This window comes from Oncorhynchus keta, chromosome 23 (assembly GCF_023373465.1).
Source record: "Oncorhynchus keta strain PuntledgeMale-10-30-2019 chromosome 23, Oket_V2, whole genome shotgun sequence".
Lineage (NCBI taxonomy): Eukaryota > Metazoa > Chordata > Actinopteri > Salmoniformes > Salmonidae > Oncorhynchus > Oncorhynchus keta.
In genome coordinates, this window is record NC_068443.1 from 13,019,570 (window position 1) to 13,041,173 (window position 21,604).

A 21,604-nucleotide genomic window follows, 5' to 3' on the forward strand; every position below is an offset into this window, starting at 1 on the left:
AAACATTGACTGTCACCGCCAGAAACATTGACTGTCACCGCCAGAAACAATGACTGTCACCGCCAGAAACATTGACTGTCACCGCCAGAAACAATGACTGTCACCGCCAGAAACAATGACTTACACCACCAGAAACAATGACTGTCACCACCAGAAACAATGACTGACACCACCAGAAACAATGACTGACACCACCAGAAATAATGACTGTCACCACCAGAAACAATGACTGACACCACCAGAAACATTGACTGTCACCACCAGAAACATTGACTGTCACCACCAGAAACAGACTGTCACCTCCAGAAACAATGACTGTCACCACCAGAAACAATGACTGTCACCGCCAGAAACAATGACTGTCACCACCAGAAACAATGACTGACACCACCAGAAACAATGACTGTCAACAGCAGAAACAATGACTGACACCACCAGAAACATTGACTGTCACCATCAGAAACAATGACTGTCACCACCAGAAACAATGACTTCACCACCAGAAACAATGACTGTCACCACCAGAAACAATGACTGTCACCACCAGAAACAATGACTGACACCACCAGAAACAATGACTGTCACCACCAGAAACAATGACTGACACCACCAGAAACAATGACTGACACCACCAGAAACAATGACTGTCACCACCAGAAACAATGACTGTCAACACCAGAAACAATGACTGACACCACCAGAAACAATGACTGTCACCACCAGAAACAATGACTGTCAACACCAGAAACAATGACTGACACCACCAGAAACAATGACTGACATCACCAGAATCAATGACTGACACCACCAGAAACAATGACTGTCAACACCAGAAACAATGACTGTCAACACCAGAAACAATGACTGACACCACCAGAAACAATGACTGTCACCACCAGAAACAATGACTGTTACACACACACACACACACACACACACACACACACACACACACACACACACACACACACACACACACACACACACACACACACACACACACACACACACACACACACACACACTAGAGAAATACAAATATCTCTCACAGAACTGACAGGGCGATATCGAAGAGTTGACACTCTTTGGTTAATTGCAAACACCTGTATCAGACAAGCCCAGTGATTGGTGGATAACTCACAGCACTGTGTCCCTGGGACAGGAAGTGGTCGCTCCGGGTCTTCCTGGTACGAGTCCTGGTTAGTTATCTGAAATACACATCACACATAATATTTGCCTCAGTCGGAAGAGCATGGAGCTTGCAAAGCCAAAGGTCATGGGTCCTGGGTCCTGCTGGGGCCACCCATACGTGAAAATATATGCACACATGACGCTTTGGATAAAACGCCTCTACTGAATGGCATATATAATGGCATATGCAGTAAATATAACACACTGTATATCATTCAAATGAATTTTACTGTGCAATAGAGGGTGAGCCATTACAGTTGAAGTTGGAAGTTTACATACACCTCAGCCAAATACATTTAAACTCAGTTTTTCACAATTCCTGACATTTAATCCCATTAAAAATGTTCCCTGTCTTAGGTCAGTTAGGATCACCACTTTATTTTAAGAATGTGAAATGTCAGAATAATAGTAATGATTAAGTAATGAGAATGATTTATTTCAGCTTTTATTTCTTTCATCACATTCCCAGTGGGTCAGAAGTTTACATACACCCAATTAGTATTTGGTAGAATTGCCTTTAAATTGTTTAACTTGGGTCAAATGTTTTGGGTAGCCTTCCACAAGCTTCCCACAATAAATTGGGTGAATTTTGGCCCATTCCTCCTGACAGAGCTGGAGTAACTGAGTCAGGTTTGTAGGCCTCCTTGCTCACACACGTTTTTTCAGTTCTGCCCACACATTTTCTATAGAATTGAAGCCCTTTTGCCACAACTTTGGAAGTATGCTTGGGGTCATTGTCCATTTGGAAGACCCATTTGCAACCAAGCTTAACTTCCTGACTGATGTCTTGAGATGTTGCTTCAATATATCCACATCTATATCCACATCATTTTCCTTCTTCATGAAGCCGTCTATTTTGTGAAGTGCACCAGCCCAGCCCTGCAGCAAAGCACCCCAACAACATGATGTTGCCCCACCCGTGCTTCACGTTTGGGATGGTGTTCTTCGGCTTACAAGCCTCCCCCTTTCTCCTCCAAACATAACGATGTTCATTATGGCCAAACAGTTCTATTTTTGTTTCATCTGACGAGAGGACATTTCTCCAAAAAGTATGAAATTTGTCCCCATGTGCAGTTGCAAACCGTAGTCTGGCTTTTTTATGGCGGTTTTGGAGCAGTGGCTTCTTCCTTGCTGAGCGGCCTTTCAGGTTATGTGGATATAGGACTCGTTTTACTGTGGATATAGATCATTTTGTGCCTGTTTCCTCCAGCATCTTCACAAGGTCCTTTGCTGTTGTTCTGGGATTGATTTGCACTTTTGGCACCAAAGTACGTCCATCTGTAGGAGACAGAACGCGTCTCCTTCCTGAGCGGTGTGACGGCTGCGTGGTTCCATGGTGTTTATAGTTGCCTACTATTGTTTGTGCAGATGAATGTGGTACCTTCAGGTGTTTGGAAATTGCTCCCAAGGATGAACCAGACTTGTGGAGGTCTATACATTTTCTCATCATGTCAGGCAAAGAGGCACTGTGTTTGAAGGTAGGCCTTGAAATACATCCGCAGGTACACCTCAAATTGACTCAAATTATGTCAATTAGCCTATCAGAAGCTTCTAAAGCCATGACGTAATTTTAGGGAATTTTCCAAGATGTTTAAAGGCACAGTCAACTTAGTGTATGTAAACTTCTGACCCACTGGAATTGTGATCCAGTGAATTATAAGTGAAATAATCTGTCTGTAAACAATTGTTGGAAAAATTACTTGTGTCATGTGTAACAGTTTAGCTTCCGTCCCTCTCCTCGCCCCTACCTAGGCTCGAACCAGGGACCCTCTGCACACAGACAACAGTCACCCTCGAAGCATCGTTACCCATCCCGCCAGAGCAAAGGGAACAACTACTAAAGGTCTCAGAGCGAGTGACGTCACCCAATTGAAACGCTATTAGCACGCACCACTTCTAACTAGCTAGCCATTTTACATTGGTTACACATGCACAAAGTACATGTCCTAACCGACTTGCCAAAACTATAGTTTGTTCAGAATATATTTGTGGAGTTGTTGAAAACTAGTTTTAATGACTCCAACCTAAGTGTATGTAAACTTCCGACTTCAACTGTATATGTGTTGGACAACAGCTTACATCCTGGTCTCTCATGGCATTGAGTTGCTCCAGTTTTTTGGCCCAATAGCGTGCCTCTTCCTCAGGGATATCTGAAAACAAGAGCCCAACAAAAAAATCACAGCTGACCAGCACACATACATGTAGGTATGTACCCTCGCACATGCACACACCACAGCAATTAACATTAAGCTTTCCAACAGAAGTTTTATTTGGATAACTTACATAAATGATACCGCCCAAGATGCCGGTGTTTGGAGGATATATTGGCACGGATGTTGTTAGGCCCGAGACAACGGCTTAGAGGGCATTATCACTTTTATACAACAGGTTACCAATATATTCAAATAATGGTTCTAGCAGTGAAGAGGGCGAACCGGAGGATTCCGAGCCATCCACTTCTGATGACAGCTCTCTGGGTGGACAAGAACAGTCGGTTGCACCAGGCCTAGCCATACCTCCAAACAGTGCCAGCAGGGACCCTACTATTTGGGTCCCGGACTCAGATTCGTCGCTCCAGGCCTAGCCATACCTCCAAACAGTGCCAGCAGGGACCCTACTATTTGGGTCCCGGACTCAGATTCGTCGCACCAGGCCTAGCCATACCTCCAAACAGTGCCAGCAGGGACCCTACTATTTGGGTCCCGGACTCAGATTCGTCGCACCAGGCCTAGCCATACCTCCAAACAGTGCCAGCAGGGACCCTACTATTTGGGTCCCGGACTCAGATTCGTCGCACCAGGCCTAGCCATACCTCCAAACAGTGCCAGCAGGGACCCTACTATTTGGGTCCCGGACTCAGATTCGTCGCTCCACGTCCCCGATGACAGTGGTGCTGCTGCAGGATATCAATCCGAGGGCCTTATTTTTGGCCAAGAAGCACGCACTCGCTGAATCCGGTTCTCTCTGGCGCAGCATTGTGTTGCTTCGAAGCGGCTGAGTTTTTAAATGCGTTAAGGCTGGGTCATTGAAAGAAAGCTAATTTTAAACTGCTCCAGCGAAACGAGGCCCGCCATGCATTTCTGAAAGCACTCTGAAGCTCAAATGATCTCACTCTTTTTACAGTTCTACAGGAATATTAAATTATATGTTAAACATGTTAAAGAAAAGTGTTATTTTTATTTATTGTAACAATTGTGGGGTCGTGGGGTCGTGCCATTTGTGATAGATAACAAGTGTCATATTATTAGGAAGAAACTATTTTTCCTACTATAGGTAGCTGGCTGCATAGTGATTGCAACATTGTAACTCTCAGATGCGGAGGTTAAAGTAAGATACATTTTTTCCTGGTAAGGGCCCTCCTATATCTGCACGCCCGCACCAGCATGTTTTATGGGGCCTTACTCTTAGAATTACATGTAGAATTGGAGCCTATTTCTTCCTATTCAAAAACGTGGTAGGCCTACATGTTTGACAAACACAATGATGCTATCTATAGATGTCGCTCTAACCACTAAGCTACCTGCTGCTCCCTCAAGACACTGCTATTCAGAATGAGGTAGCCTACAACACATATACACTAACACAATCACTTCAACCTGAAGCTGGAGACTACAAATCAGCTGCGTTTCATTTGACCTGTTTTCAATTACATTTATTTTCTATATATCCATAACATTTATGCCATCTGATTCATGATTTCGACTGGCTGAGAAACGCTGCCTGCCAGTCTGTATTGTCCTGACTCCTGACACGTTCATTACTATGGGACAGCCGGAGATCCAATATTGAAACAATGTTGCAAATGTCGGAGAGACAGACCCAAACAAGGGCACTGCGTTCATCCACCTCTGGCCTGCTTGCCTCCCTACCACTGAGGAAGTACAGTTCCCTCTCAGCCCAGTCAAAACTGTTCGCTGCTCTGGCTCCCCAATGGTGGAACACACTCCCTCACGACGCCAGGACAGCGGAGTCAATCACCACCTTCCGGAGACACCTGAAACCCCACCTCTTTAAGGAATACCTAGGATAGGATAAAGTAATCCTTCTCACCCCCCTTAAAAGATTTAGATGCACTATTGTAAAGTGGCTGTTCCACTGGATGTCATAAGGTGAATGCACCAATTTGTAAGTCGCTCTGGATAAGAGCGTCTGCTAAATGACTTAAATGTAAATGTAAATGTAAAGACAGCAAGGTTTATACAAAGCTCAGCTGTTGAAAACAAAAAAAAGTGAGATAATTTCTAAATGTTTTTAATAGTGGAAATCAAATTCATAAATTGCCTGTCTGGGCTGATGAGACAGTGGATTGCGCAGTCAGATGGAACAGAGTAAATAGGCATTCATTTTAAGGTCATAGATTTAGCAGGTGGTAGTTTGTGGAATAGACACCGTCTGGAATCCGGTTTTAACCAATCAGCATTCAGGTTTAGACCCACCCTTTGTATAAATACTACTAGCTGGTTAGAAGCTACTCTAGGGCACCCATTTCCCCCCAAACTATTACCACCAATCACAGTGAGATTGAATTTTCACCCAGAACCCCAGACCTTTAAATAACCTATTGGCTTGACTGTTGCTCAGTCAGACAAACAGACAGAGTCAGATCACCAGTATATAGGGGATGAGAGGCAGTGTAAAATGACTCCTAATCAATGCTAGCAGAATGAATCCTGATTACGTTCACACAGGAAGCTAAAGGGAAGGACAGCAGCAGCCAACCTAGTGACACAGATCAGTGTGTTTCTATGGGGACACATGGAATGGAATTAAACAGCGTTGTATTCACTAGCAAGGAAACGGAAGCAAATGGGCCGAAACCGAGAGGGACTACCAGGTCTTGTCCAATGAGAAACACTTGTTTTCATTTTCCATTGCAAAATGTTTTGTTACGTTTGTACACCAATGAATATAAGACCCTGGATAACTCAGCTAAAGATCAGAATGTAGGTTCAGGTGTGATTATGTTCACATTAAGATGCTTCTCTGGCATGACTGTGTATGTGGAGTGTGGACAGTGACACATACAAATATGATTAGAGGCATCTAAACTACTACAGAATACCCACAGGGAAGTATTACGAAGGTAATCTGAGACAGAATACCCACAGGGAAGTATTACGAAGGTAATCTGAGACAGAATACCCACAGGGAAGTATTACGAAGGTAATCTGAGACAGAATACCCACAGGGAAGTATTACGAAGGTAATCTGAGACAGAATACCCACAGGGAAGTATTACGAAGGTAATCTGAGACAGAATACCCACAGGAAGTATTACGAAGGTAATCTGAGACAGAATACCCACAGGGAAGTATTACGAAGGTAATCTGAGACAGAATACCCACAGGGAAGTATTACGAAGGTAATCTGAGACAGAATACCCACAGGGAAGTATTACGAAGGTAATCTGAGACAGAATACCCACAGGGAAGTATTACGAAGGTAATCTGAGACAGAATACCCACAGGGAAGTATTACGAAGGTAATCTGAGACAGAATACCCACAGGGAAGTATTACGAAGGTAATCTGAGACAGAATACCCACAGGGAAGTATTACGAAGGTAATCTGAGACAGAATACCCACAGGGAAGTATTACGAAGGTAATCTGAGACAGAATACCCACAGGGAAGTATTACGAAGGTAATCTGAGACAGAATACCCACAGGGAAGTATTACGAAGGTAATCTGAGACAGAATACCCACAGGGAAGTATTATGAGCCCCTCTTTCAGTACGCTGGTTTGCATATGGTTCTGTCAGTTTCTATTTCCATTTTGTATTTTCAATACTAACACAATTTGCACGCGACTTAAACATTTGCACAATATGTAGACAATGGCTGACCGTAGCCGAACCACAGACCCGACGTTGCCGACTTTTCATTTTCAGCAAAACGCAAGCACTTCCAGCTGATTGCTAGAAAACGTTCATCGGTTGACAATGTTCCGTTAAGTTGGTAACACATTATGCATCACATGCAAAGGGTCAGGAGATGGAAAATACAACCTGGAACTATAAGCCGACAGCCGTATACAGACCAGTGCTACAACAAGTCTGGTTCATAATAATACTTTCCTGTGGACATTTTATGTCCACTTCCGACCGTCAAAAGGACCAACAACACGGACAACCAGTAAAGTGTATTTAAATATAATTTCATTCAACACTCTGGCTTGTAGAGACCGCTGCGTCTTTTTGTTAGGGCTATTTCTTTCAGAGTGAACATCCATGGGGTAACCATGGTAACAGTCTAGCGTATTAGGCACATCTACTGTATTTTATCTACTGTATTTTATCTACTGTATTTTATCTACTGTATTGTATCTACTGTATTTTATCTACTCTTTTTTAACTACTCTATTTTTAACTACTCTATTTTTAACTACTCTATTTTTAACTACTCTATTATATCTACTGTATTTTAAGACGTTTGGGGGGAATAAATTAGGGTCAATGAAGTATAGTCATTATTTGATTCATTAAGTTGTGTTTGTTCATCCATCCGTTAATAATTGTTTTGTGTATTAGTTAGTTATTTCATTGGTTCCCTCCCTCACTCACCGAGAGGAAGTTCAAAGCGTGTGTCCAGCAGCACCTGGTGTAAAGTGGGGTCTTTGGTTCCACAGATATCGTTGTCCGCCATGATAACCTGGGAGTCCAGGGTCAGCCAGTCCCCCGGACCCTCCTACACAATAGAAATGGAACGCATGAACCTGATACACCATTCATTATCATTGTTAGTTTGTTAGTTAGAACCCCATTGTAATACTGCATACTAAAACATTAGCCTGGTCCCAGATCAGTTCGTGCTGTTTTACCATCTCTTACAGTCATTGTCATGCAACTGACAACCAGTCTGTCCCTGGATCTTTCAACAGGGACTCATTCAGTGAGTCATTCTAATTGTACATTCCACTCAGAGCTTCCATGGCTGATATAATTTATTATCCCAAGGAGTTGCCTTGCCCCGGCTTAGGAACTAAGTAGTACTATGACAGTACTTTACAAAATTATTGCAACCAATAGAATGTTACACGTATGGGGGATACAATCTTCCAGCTCTGCAGATTTAGCTGTGAGGAGGCAGAGTCATTAGATCATTTATTTTGGTATTGTCCATATGTAGCTCGTTTTTGGTCACAGGTCCAGGAATGGCTGAAGAATTGCAACATTTGCCTAGAACTAACGCTGCAGATAGCAATACTGGGTGATTTGAAAAGACATAGTCAATCAATCAATAATATAATAATTATTTTAGCAAATTTTTTTATTTTTAATGTACAATCTGTAGAAGCTTTGAGAATAGAAAGGTTCAATTAGATTGTGAAGCATCACAGCACAGTTGAACAATATATGGCAAATAGAAATCCGAAATGGATGATGTTGAGAGACAGATGGGAGAGGTTGAATGGAGCTGAAGGGTGGGACTAATAGCAAGGTAAAACATGTCAAACGTAAAACATCTGTAAAATGTATGTAGGTTCAGAACTTTTACAAATAGAAATCTAACTGGATGGACATCAGAAATAGAGGAAGGACTAAAAACAAACACAATATAACTATTGTAAAGTAGACTGTGTCTGTAAATGTGCATAAGATGTATAAACTGAAGGTAAAAGCCGAAGTGTTCATTAGTTTACTCCAATTGGGGGATCGGTGGAAGGGTTTACGGGGAACAATAATAAAGGTATATTCTTTAAGAAAGTATGTATGTCTATATAGGTATGTGTATGTATATATGTGTATATGTGCGTGTATGGATATATATATTTACCCAAAAAATATATGGGGGATTGGAAATGATGCACACAATTACATTGATGGAACCAACATTCTTTCCGCAATATTAAGCTGATCCCCCCCAAAAAAAAATTTTTTTAAAGTAAGTAGTACTATGCCAGTATGAGTTTTGGGGGTGTAGTGTACCTCGTTTGATTGGCGGATGCTGTGAAGGGGGATCCACACCGTGCCAACCATGGTGTCCCATATTAAGCCTTTATTCCACATCTCCACCGTCAGCCCCAGGTCCAGCCTGTTAATCTCACTAGAGACAGAGACAGAGAGAGAGACAGAGAGAGGGAGAAAGAGAGAGACACAGAGAGAGAGACAGAGAGAGAAGACAGAGAGAGAGACAGAGAGGGGGAGAAAGAGAGAGACAAGACAGAGAGAGACAGAGAGAGAGAGACACAGAGAGAGGGAGAAAGAGAGAGAAAGAGACAGAGACAGGGAGAGAGACACAGAAAGAGAGAGACAGAGAGAGGGAGAAAGAGAGAGAGACAGGGAGAGAGACAGAGAGAGGGAGAAAGAGAGAGACAAGACAGAGAGAGACAGAGAGAGGGAGAAAGAGAGAGAAAGAGACAGAGAGAGGGTGAAAGAGAGGCACAGAGAGAGGGAGAAAGAGAGACAGAGAAAGGGAGAAAGAGAGAGACAAGACAGAGAGAGAGGGAGAAAGAGAGAGAAAGAGAAAGAGAGAGAGACACAGAGAGAGACACAGAGAGAGGGAGAAAGAGAGAGAGACACAGAGAGAGACACAGAGAGAGGGAGAAAGAGAGACACAGAGAGATGGAGAAGACAGCACAGATACAATAGGGGAAAGACAGCAGGAGAGAGAATGAAGAAAAGAGATACACAGAGGAGTTTGTGTCAGGAAGACAGGAATAAACTGAGTGGAAGGAGTGAGGGAGGGTTGGAGGGGGGAGGAGGAGGAACTAGAGTAAACAAAGGCCGACCCAGAGTCAGACAAAAGCCCAGGGTGGGACATACAAATGTGCTGTGTGATTGGGATTATTATATTTTTTCTCTCTCTAACACACAGACACACACACAAATTACTTCTGGGTCTGAGGGTACCAAATAGAAAATACGTCTCTATAAGAGAGTGTCTGGGAGGAATCTAACAAACAGCCTTTACAAGACAACAGGGAGTTAAACAGAGAGACGGTGGAGAGGTAGAGAGCGAGGGGAGGGAGGGGAAGAGAGAGATGGGGGAGTAGAGAGGGGAGAGAGGTAGAGAGAGCGAGGGGAGGGGAAGAGAGAGATGGGGGAGTAGAGAGGGGAGAGAGGTAGAGAGCGAGGGGAGGGAGGGAAGAGAGAGATGGGGGAGTAGAGAGGGGAGAGAGGTAGAGAGCAAGGGGAGGGAGGGGAAGAGAGCGATGGGGGAGTAGAGAGGGGATTGAGGTAGAGAGCGAGGGGAGAGAGGGGAAGAGAGAGATGGGGGAGTAGAGAGGGGGGAGAGGTAGAGAGCGAGGGGAGGGAGGGGAAGAGAGAGATGGGGGAGTAGAGAGGGGGGAGAGGTAGAGAGCGAGGGGAGGGAGGGGAAGAGAGAGATGGGGGAGTAGAGAGGGGAGAGAGGTAGAGAGCGAGGGGAGGGAGGGAGGGGAAGAGAGAGATGGGGGAGTAGAGAGGGGAGAGAGATAGAGAGCGAGGGGAGGGAGGGAGGGAGGGGAAGAGAGAGATGGGGGAGTAGAGAGGGGGGAGAGGTAGAGAGCGAGGGGAGGGAGGGAGGGGAAGAGAGAGATGGGGAGGAGAGGGGGAGAGGTAGAGAGCGAGGGGAGGGAGGGGGGAGGGGAAGAGAGGTGGGGAGAGAGGGGAGAGAGGTAGAGAGCGAGGGGAGGGAGGGGAAGAGAGAGATGGGGGTGTAGAGAGGGGATAGAGGTAGAGAGCGAGGGGAGGGGAAGAGAGAGATGGGGGAGTAGAGAGGGGGAGAGGTAGAGAGCGAGGGGAGGGAGGGGAAGAGAGAAATGGGGGAGTAGAGAGGGGGGAGAGGTAGAGAGCAAGGGGAGGGAGGGGAAGAGACAGATGGGGGAGTAGAGAGGGGGGAGAGGTAGAGAGCGAGGGGAGAGAGGGGAAGAGAGAGATGAGGGAGTAGAGGGGGAGAGAGATGAAGGAGGTGGGGGGATTGGGAGAGGGAATGAGAGAGGGGATTGGGAATTTTTACTAGGATTAAATGTCAAGATGAAATGTAAAAATTCCCTGTCTTAGGTCAGTTAGGATCATCACTTTATTTTAAGAATGTGAAATGTCAGAATAATACTAGAGAGAATGATTTATTTCAGCTTTTATTTCTTTCATCACATTCCCAGTGGGTCAGAAGTTTACATACACTCATTTAGTATTTGGTATCATTGCTTTTAAATTGTTTAACTTGGGTCAAATGTTTTGGGTAGCCTTCCACAAGCTTACCACAATAAGTTGGGTGAATTTTGGCCCATTCCTCCTGACAGAGCTGGTGTAACTGAGTCAGGTTTGTAGGCTTCCTTGCTTGCACACGCTTTTTCAGTTATGCCCACAACATTTCTATAGGATTGAGGTCAGGGCTTTGTGATGGCCACTCCAATACCCTGACTGTTGTGCTTAATGCCATTTTGTCACAGCTTTGGAAGTATGCTTGGGGTCATTGTCCAGTTGGATGAACCATTTGCGACCAAGCTTAACTTCCTGACTGATGTCTTGAGATGTTGCTTCAATATATCCACATCATTTTCCTGCCTCATGAAGCCATCTATTTTGTGAAATGCACCAGCCCCTCCTGAAGCAAAGCACCCCCACAACATGATGTTGCCACCCCCGTGCTTCACGGTTGGGTTGGTGTTCTTCGGCTTGCAAGCCTCCCCCTTCTTCCTCCAAACATAACGATGGTCATTATGGCCAAACAGTTCTATTTTTATTTCATCAGACGAGAGGACATTTCTCCAAAAAGTATGATCTTTGTCCCCATGTGCAGTTGCAAACCGTAGTCTGGCTTTTTTATGGCGGTTTTGGAGCAGTGGCTTCATCCTTGCTGGGCAGCCTTTCAGGTTATGTCTTGATAGGACTCGTTTTACTGTGGATATAGATACTTTTGTACCCGTTTCCTCCAGCATCTTCACAAGGTCCTTTGCTGTTGTTCTGGGATTGATTTGCACTTTCCACACCAAAGTACGTCCATCTCTAGGAGACAGAATGCATCTCCTTCTTGATTGGTATGACAGCTGCATGGTCCTATGGTGTTGATACTTGCGTACTATTGTTTGTACAGATGAACATGGTACCTTCAGGGGTTTGGGAATTGCTCCCAAGGATGAACCAGACTTGTGGAGGTCTACACATTTTTTCTGAGGTCTTGGCTGATTTCTTTTGATTTTCCCATGATGTCAAGCAAAGAGGCACCGAGTAGGCCTTGAAATACATCCACAGGTACACCTCCAATTGACTCAAATTATGTCAATTAGCCTATCAGAAGCTTCTAAAGCCATGACATCATTTTCTGGAATTTTCCAAGCTGTTTAAAGGCACAGTCAACTTAGTGTATGTAAACTTCTGACCCACTGGAATTGTGATACAGTGAATTATAAGTGAAATAATCTGTCTGTAAACAATTGTTGGAAAAATGACTTGTGTCATGCACAAAGTAGATGTACTAACCGACTTGCCAAAACTATAGTTTGTTAACAAGACATTTGTGGAGTGGTTGAAAAACAAGTTTTAATGACTCCAACCTAAGTGTTTGTAAACTTCCGACTTCAACTGTAAATGTTTTTGGGGTGACCGACTATGCTCTTTATTTTCTGCATCTATGTCATATCGCTGAGTCTACCTTTATTTTAAAAAGACGGAGGCAAGATTTCCTGTCTGAGTAGTGACTCTTTTTAAGAAAAGTGTAATTTTGATTAGTGCCTGTAACTGTGGGAGGAGACTGGAAGCCATTACATAGGGGTCTGAGTTTTAGGGAGGAGACTGGAAGCCATTACAGAGGGGTCTGAGTTTTAGGGAGGAGACTGGAAGCCATTACAGAGGGGTCTGAGTTTTAGGGAGGAGACTGGAAGCCATTACAGAGGGGTCTGAGTTTTAGGGAGGAGACTGGAAGCCACTACAGAGGGATCTGAGTTTTAGGGAGGAGACTGGAAGCCATTACAGAGGGGTCTGAGTTTTAGGGAGGAGACTGGAAGCCATTACAGAGGGGTCTGAGGTTTAGGGAGGAGACTGGAAGCCATTACAGAGGGGTCTGAGTTTTAGGGAGGAGACTGGAAGCCATTACAGAGGGATCTGAGTTTTAGGGAGGAGACTGGAAGCCATTACAGAGGGATCTGAGTTTTAGGGAGGAGACTGGAAGCCATTACAGAGGGATCTGAGTTTTAGGGAGGAGACTGGAAGCCATTACAGAGGGTCTGAGTTTTAGGGAGGAGACTGGAAGCCATTACAGAGGGATCTGAGTTTTAGGAGGAGACTGGAAGCCATTACAGAGGGGTCTGAGTTTTAGGGAGGAGACTGGAAGCCATTACAGAGGGATCTGAGTTTTAGGGAGGAGACTGGAAGCCATTACAGAGGGGTCTGAGGTTTAGGGAGGAGACTGGAAGCCATTACAGAGGGGTCTGAGTTTTAGGGAGGAGACTGGAAGCCATTCAAATCAAATCAAATCAAATCAAATTTTATTTGTCACATACACATGGTTAGCAGATGTTAAATGCCAGTTCCGACAATGCAGGATAACCAACAAGTAATCTAACTAACAATTCCAAAACTACTGTTTATACACAGTGTAAGGGGATAAGGAATATGTACATAAGGATATATGAATGAGTGATGGTACAGAGCAGCATACAGTAGGGTCTGAGTTTTACATATGAGATGAGTGAGACAAAGTAAACAAAGGGCATAGTTAAAGTGGCTAGTGATACATGTGTTACATAGGGCAGTCTGATGTTTATATACATATGCATATGAGATGAATAATGTAGGGTAAGTAACATTATATAAGGTAGCATTGTTTAAAGTGGCTAGTGATATATTTACATAATTCCCATCAATTCCCATTATTAAAATGGCTGGAGTTGGGTCAGTGTCAATGACAGTGTTTAGCAGCCACTCACTGTTAGTGGTGGCTGTTTAACAGTCTGATGGCCTTGAGATAGAAGCTGTTTTTCAGGTCCCAGGATGCACCTGTACTGACCTCGCCTTTGGATGATAGGGAGGCAGTGGTTCGGGTGGTTGACCTGATGATCTTTATGGCCTTCCTGTACAGGGTGGTGTAGGTGTCCTGAGTTTTAGGGATGCGTTGAGTCCTCACTGGAAGGTTGAGGGCCATTACAGGCGGTGATAGGGGATCTGAGTTCTTAGGGAGTTTGAGACTGGTGACAAGCCATTAGCCTCCTGAGGTTGAGGGCTGCTCTGAGCTTCAGTGTGAGTGGACCAATTCAGTTTGTCTGTGATGTGTATGCCGAGGAACTTAAAACTAGCTACCCTCTCCACTACTGTTCCATCGATGTACCCTCTGCTGTTTCCTGAAGTCCACAATCATCTCCTTAGTTTTGTTGAGTTTTAGTGTGAGGTTATTTTCTGAACCACACTAGGGCCCTCACCTCCTCCCTGTAGGCCGTCTCGTCGTTGTTGGGCCTACCACTGAAACTTGATGATTGAGGGAGACGGAAGCCAGTACAGGGAGTACAGGAGAGGGCTCAGAACGCACCCTCTGGGGCCCCCCGTTTCAGGGAGGAGACTGGGGCGGCCCGTCAGGAAGTCCAGTACCCAGTTGCACAGGGCGGGGTCGAGACCCAGGGTCTCGAGCTTGATGACGAGCTTGGAGGGTACTATGGTGTTGAATGCCGAGCTGTAGTCGATGAACAGCATTCTCACATAGGTATTCCTCTTGTCCAGGTGGGTTAGGGCAGTGAGATTTAGGGAGGAGACTTGGGCGGTAAGCAAATTGGAGTGGGTCTAGGTGTCAGGTAGGGTGGAGGTGATATGGTCCTTGACTAGTCTCTCAAAGCACTTCATGATGACGGAAGTTTTTTAGCTCAGGGGAACAGGAACAATGGTGGCCCTCTTGAAGCATGTGGGAACAGCAGACTGGTATAGGGATTGATTGAATGTCCGTAAACACACCGTTTTATGGGAGGGACTGGGGATGCCGTCTGGGCCTGCAGCCTTACAGGGTTAACAGGGTCTTACTCACCTCGGCTTTAGTGAAGGAGAGACCGCATGTTTCCGTTGCAGGCCGTGTCAGTGGCACTGTATTGTCCTCAAAGCGGGCAAAAACGTTATTTAGTCTGCCTGGGAGCAAGACATCCTGGTCCGTGACTGGGCTGGATTTCATCTTGTAGTCCGTGATTGACTGTAGACCCTGCCACATGCCTCTTGTGTCTGAGCCGTTGAGGAGATTCCACTTTGTCTCTGTACTGAGTTTTTTAATAGGGAGGAATAGACTGTTTGTATTCAGTCATGCACCTTGCTCTGATTAAAAGCAGTGGTTCGCGCTCTGCTGCCATCAATCCACGGTTGGTTAGGGAATGTTTTTATCGTTGCTACTGGGAACGACATCCACGTTCTAATGAACAGAATCAGCGGTCAATATTCCCATCTGAGTTTTGGAAGGTCTTGAGGAGAGCTTGGTCTGACCAGCGTTGGACAGACCTCAGCGTGGGAGCCTCTTGTTTTAATTTCTGCCTGTAGGCAGGGATCAGCAAAATGGAGTCGTGGTCAGCAAAGGGGGAGGGATCTGAGGGATCTGAGTTTTAGGGAGGAGACTGGAAGCCATTACAGAGGGGTCTGAGTTTTAGGGAGGAGACTGGAAGCCATTACAGAGGGATCTGAGTTTTAGGGAGGAGACTGGAAGCCATTACAGAGGGGTCTGAGTTTTAGGGAGGAGACTGGAAGCCATTACAGAGGGGTCTGAGTTTTAGGGAGGAGACTGGAAGCCATTACAGAGGGATCTGAGTTTTAGGGAGGAGACTGGAAGCCATTACAGAGGGGTCTGAGTTTTAGGGAGGAGACTGGAAGCCATTACAGAGGGGTCTGAGTTTTAGGGAGGAGACTGGAAGCCACTACAGAGGGATCTGAGTTTTAGGGAGGAGACTGGAAGCCATTACAGAGGGGTCTGAGTTTTAGGGAGGAGACTGGAAGCCATTACAGAGGGGTCTGAGTTTTAGGGAGGAGACTGGAAGCCATTACAGAGGGGTCTGAGGTTTAGGGAGGAGACTGGAAGCCATTACAGAGGGGTCTGAGTTTTAGGGAGGAGACTGGAAGCCACTACAGAGGGATCTGAGTTTTAGGGAGGAGACTGGAAGCCATTACAGAGGGGTCTGAGGTTTAGGGAGGAGACTGGAAGCCATTACAGAGGGGTCTGAGTTTTAGGGAGGAGACTGGAAGCCATTACAGAGGGATCTGAGTTTTAGGGAGGAGACTGGAAGCCATTACAGAGGGGTCTGAGTTTTAGGGAGGAGACTGGAAGCCATTACAGAGGGATCTGAGTTTTAGGGAGGAGACTGGAAGCCATTACAGAGGGGTCTGAGTTTTAGGGAGGAGACTGGAAGCCATTACAGAGGGGTCTGAGTTTTAGGGAGGAGACTGGAAGCCATTACAGAGGGATCTGAGTTTTAGGGAGGAGACTGGAAGCCATTACAGAGGGGTCTGAGTTTTAGGGAGGAGACTGGAAGCCATTACAGAGGGGTCTGAGTTTTAGGGAGGAGACTGGAAGCCACTACAGAGGGGTCTGAGTTTTAGGGAGGAGACTGGAAGCCATTACAGAGGGGTCTGAGTTTTAGGGAGGAGACTGGAAGCCATTACAGAGGGGTCTGAGTTTTAGGGGAGGAGACTGGAAGCCATTACAGAGGGTCTGAGTTTTAGGGAGGAGACTGGAAGCCATTACAGAGGGATCTGAGTTTTAGGGAGTTCTGAGTTTTAGGGAGGAGACTGGAAGCCATTACAGAGGGGTCTGAGTTTTAGGGAGGAGACTGGAAGCCATTACAGAGGGGTCTGAGTTTTAGGGAGGAGACTGGAAGCCATTACAGAGGGGTCTGAGTTTTAGGGAGGAGACTGGAAGCCATTACAGAGGGGTCTGAGTTTTAGGGAGGAGACTGGAAGCCATTACAGAGGGGTCTGAGGTTTAGGGAGGAGACTGGAAGCCATTACAGAGGGGTCTGAGTTTTAGGGAGGAGACTGGAAGCCATTACAGAGGGGTCTGAGTTTTAGGGAGGAGACTGGAAGCCATTACAGAGGGATCTGAGTTTTAGGGAGGAGACTGGAAGCCATTACAGAGGGATCTGAGTTTTAGGGAGGAGACTGGAAGCCATTACAGAGGGGTCTGAGTTTTAGGGAGGAGACTGGAAGCCATTACAGAGGGATCTGAGTTTTAGGGAGGAGACTGGAAGCCATTACAGAGGGATCTGAGTTTTAGGGAGGAGACTGGAAGCCATTACAGAGGGATCTGAGTTTTAGGGAGGAGACTGGAAGCCATTACAGAGGGATCTGAGTTTTAGGGAGGAGACTGGAAGCCATTACAGAGGGGTCTGAGTTTTAGGGTCCATGAGGGATCTGAGTTTTAGGGAGGAGACTGGAAGCCATTACAGAGGGATCTGAGTTTTAGGGAGGAGACTGGAAGCCATTACAGAGGGGTCTGAGTTTTAGGGAGGAGACTGGAAGCCATTACAGAGGGATCTGAGTTTTAGGGAGGAGACTGGAAGCCATTACAGAGGGGTCTGAGTTTTAGGGAGGAGACTGGAAGCCATTACAGAGGGGTCTGAGTTTTAGGGAGGAGACTGGAAGCCATTACAGAGGGGTCTGAGTTTTAGGGAGGAGACTGGAAGCCATTACAGAGGGATCTGAGTTTTAGGGAGGAGACTGGAAGCCATTACAGAGGGATCTGAGTTTTAGGGAGGAGACTGGAAGCCATTACAGAGGGATCTGAGTTTTAGGGAGGAGACTGGAAGCCATTACAGAGGGGTCTGAGTTTTAGGGAGGAGACTGGAAGCCATTACAGAGGGGTCTGAGTTTTAGGGAGGAGACTGGAAGCCATTACAGAGGGGTCTGAGTTTTAGGGAGGAGACTGGAAGCCATTACAGAGGGTCTGAGTTTTAGGGAGGAGACTGGAAGCCATTACAGAGGGGTCTGAGGTTTAGGGAGGAGACTGGAAGCCATTACAGAGGGGTCTGAGTTTTAGGGAGGAGACTGGAAGCCATTACAGAGGGGTCTGAGGTTTAGGGAGGAGACTGGAAGCCATTACAGAGGGGTCTGAGGTTTAGGGAGGAGACTGGAAGCCATTACAGAGGGATCTGAGTCATAGCTAAGATCTTCTGTGGTTCATCACTGTTACAATGCCAAACGCCTCGCACCATCACACCAGCACCCCCCCGGACACTACTCTGCAGTCAACCAACCTGCCTACTGCTGCATGTTTCATAACCCACTAGTTTTTATTTTTTCATTATATCTTTATTTAACCAGGCAAGTCAGTTAAGAACAAATTCTGATTTTCAATGACGGCCTAGGAACTGTGGGTTAACTGCCTCGTTGAGGGACAGAATGACAGATTTTTACCTTGTCAAACTAGTATACACTCACTGGCTACCACACTACTCACCAGTCAAACTAGTACACACTCACTGGCTACCACACTACTCAACAGTCAAACTAGTATACACTCACTGGCTACCACACTACTCACCAGTCAAACTAGTATACACTCACTGGCTACCACACTACTCACCAGTCAAACTAGTATACACTCACTGGCTACCACACTACTCACCAGTCAAACTAGTACACACTCACTGGCTACCACACTACTCACCAGTCAAACTAGTATACACTCACTGGCTACCACACTACTCACCAGTCAAACTAGTACACACTCACTGGCTACCACACTACTCACCAGTCAAACTAGTACACACTCACTGGCTACCACACTACTCACCAGTCAAACTAGTACACACTCACTGGCTACCACACTACTCAACAGTCAAACTAGTATACACTCACTGGCTACCACACTACTCACCGGTCAAACTAGTATACACTCACTGGCTATCACACTACTCACCAGTCAAACTAGTACACACTCACTGGCTACCACACTACTCACCAGTCAAACTAGTACACACTCACTGGCTACCACACTACTCACCAGTCAAACTAGTACACACTCACTGGCTACCACACTACTCACCAGTCAAACTAGTACACACTCACTGGCTACCACACTACTCACCAGTCAAACTAGTACACACTCACTGGCTACCACACTACTCACCAGTCAAACTAGTACACACTCACTGGCTACCACACAACTCACCAGTCAAACTAGTACACACTCACTGGCTACCACACTACTCACCAGTCAAACTAGTATACACTCACTGGCTACCACACTACTCAGCAGTCAAACTAGTACACACTCACTGGCTACCACACTACTCACCAGTCAAACTAGTACACACTCACTGGCTACCACACTACTCACCAGTCAAACTAGTACACACTCACTGGCTACCACACTACTCACCAGTCAAACTAGTATACACTCACTGGCTCAACTACTCAACAGTCAAACTAGTACACACTCACTGGCTACCACACTACTCACCAGTCAAACTAGTATACACTCACTGGCTACCACACTACTCACCAGTCAAACTAGTACACACTCACTGGCTACCACACTACTCACCAGTCAAACTAGTATACACTCACTGGCTACCACACTACTCACCAGTCAAACTAGTATACACTCACTGGCTACCACACTACTCACCAGTCAAACTAGTACACACTCATTGGCTACCACACTACTCACCAGTCAAACTAGTATACACTCACTGGCATACCACACTACTCACCAGTCAAACTAGTATACACTCACTGGCTACCACACTACTCACCAGTCAAACTAGTACACACTCACTGGCTACCACACTACTCACCAGTCAAACTAGTATACACTCACTGGCTACCACACTACTCACCAGTCAAACTAGTACACACTCACTGGCTACCACACTACTCACCAGTCAAACTAGTACACACTCACTGGCTACCACACTACTCACCAGTCAAACTAGTATACACTCACTGGCTACCACACTACTCACCAGTCAAACTAGTATACACTCACTGGCTACCACACTACTCACCAGTCAAACTAGTACACACTCACTGGCTACCACACTACTCACCAGTCAAACTAGTACACACTCACTGGCTACCACACTACTCACCAGTCAAACTAGTATACACTCACTGGCTACCACACTACTCAACAGTCAAACTAGTATACACTCACTGGCTACCACACTACTCCCCAGTCAAACTAGTATACACTCACTGGCACACTTTCACCATCCACATTCGCTGACAAGCACACTGTTAGTAAGTCAGCTAGGAGATGGTTATGTAATGTAGGATATGGTTATGTAATGTAGGATATGGTTATGTAATGTAGGAGATGGTTTTGTAATGTAGGAGATGGTTATGTAATGTAGGAGATGGTTATGTAATGTAGGAGATGGTTATGTAATGTAGGAGATGGTTTTGTACTGTAGGAGATGGTTATGTAATGTAGGAGATGGTTATGTAATGTAGGATATGGTTATGTAATGTAGGATATGGTTATGTAATGTAGGAGATGGTTATGTACTGTAGGATATGGTTATGTAATGTAGGATATGGTTATGTAATGTAGGAGATGGTTATGTAATGTAGGATATGGTTATGTAATGTAGGATATGGTTATGTAATGTGGGATATGGTTATGTAATGTAGGATATGGTTATGTAATGTGGGATATGGTTATGTAATGTAGGATATGGTATGTACTGTAGGATATGGTTATGTACTGTAGGATATGGTTATGTAATGTAGGATATGGTTATGTACTGTAGGATATGGTTATGTAATGTAGGATATGGTTATGTAATGTAGGAGATGGTTATGTAATGTAGGATATGGTTATGTAATGGATATGGTTATGTAATGTAGGAGATGGTCAGGTAATCTAGGAGATGGTTATGTAATGTAGGAGATGGTTTTGTACTGTAGGAGATGGTTTTGTACTGTAGGAGATGGTTATGTAATGTAGGAGATGGTTATGTAATGTAGGATATGGTTATGTAATGTAGGATATGGTTATGTAATGTAGGAGATGGTTTTGTAATGTAGGAGATGGTTATGTAATGTAGGAGATGGTTATGTAATGTAGGAGATGGTTATGTAATGTAGGAGATGGTTTTGTACTGTAGGAGATGGTTATGTAATGTAGGATATGGTTATGTAATGTAGGAGATGGTTATGTAATGTAGGAGATGGTTATGTAATGTAGGAGATGGTTTTGTACTGTAGGAGATGGTTATGTAATGTAGGAGATGGTTTTGTACTGTAGGAGATGGTTATGTAATGATAGGGGAGGAAGAGAAAGACGAGGGAAGATAAGGGAACAGTAGGAGGACAAAAAGGAGGAGGAAGAAGGGAGCAAGTAAGAGATCAAGAAGCAACGGGGGAGGAAGAGGATAAGGAGGAGAGAGAGAGGAGCTGGGATGAAGAGGATAAGGAGGAGAGAGAGAGGAGCTGGGATGAAGAGGATAAGGAGGAGAGAGAGAGGAGCTGGGATGAAGAGGATAAGGAGGAGAGAGAGAGGAGCTGGGATGAAGAGGATAAGGAGGAGAG

General features: G+C 45.2%; 1 protein-coding gene across 1 annotated transcript in view; it reads right to left on the reverse strand.

Moving 5' to 3' along the window:
- The window catches only part of LOC118402489 (protein unc-13 homolog A-like), a 113,744-nt gene that overhangs the window by 74,634 nt on the left and 17,506 nt on the right, over positions 1–21,604 (reverse strand). Inside the window, exons 4-7 of the mRNA XM_052477407.1 lie at positions 9,119–9,236; positions 7,754–7,877; positions 3,271–3,341; positions 1,142–1,208 (exon numbers count right to left, since the gene is read on the reverse strand). Of these exons, the coding sequence (XP_052333367.1) occupies positions 1,142–1,208; positions 3,271–3,341; positions 7,754–7,877; positions 9,119–9,236 (380 nt within the window). The remainder of the gene's footprint in view (positions 1–1,141; positions 1,209–3,270; positions 3,342–7,753; positions 7,878–9,118; positions 9,237–21,604) is intronic.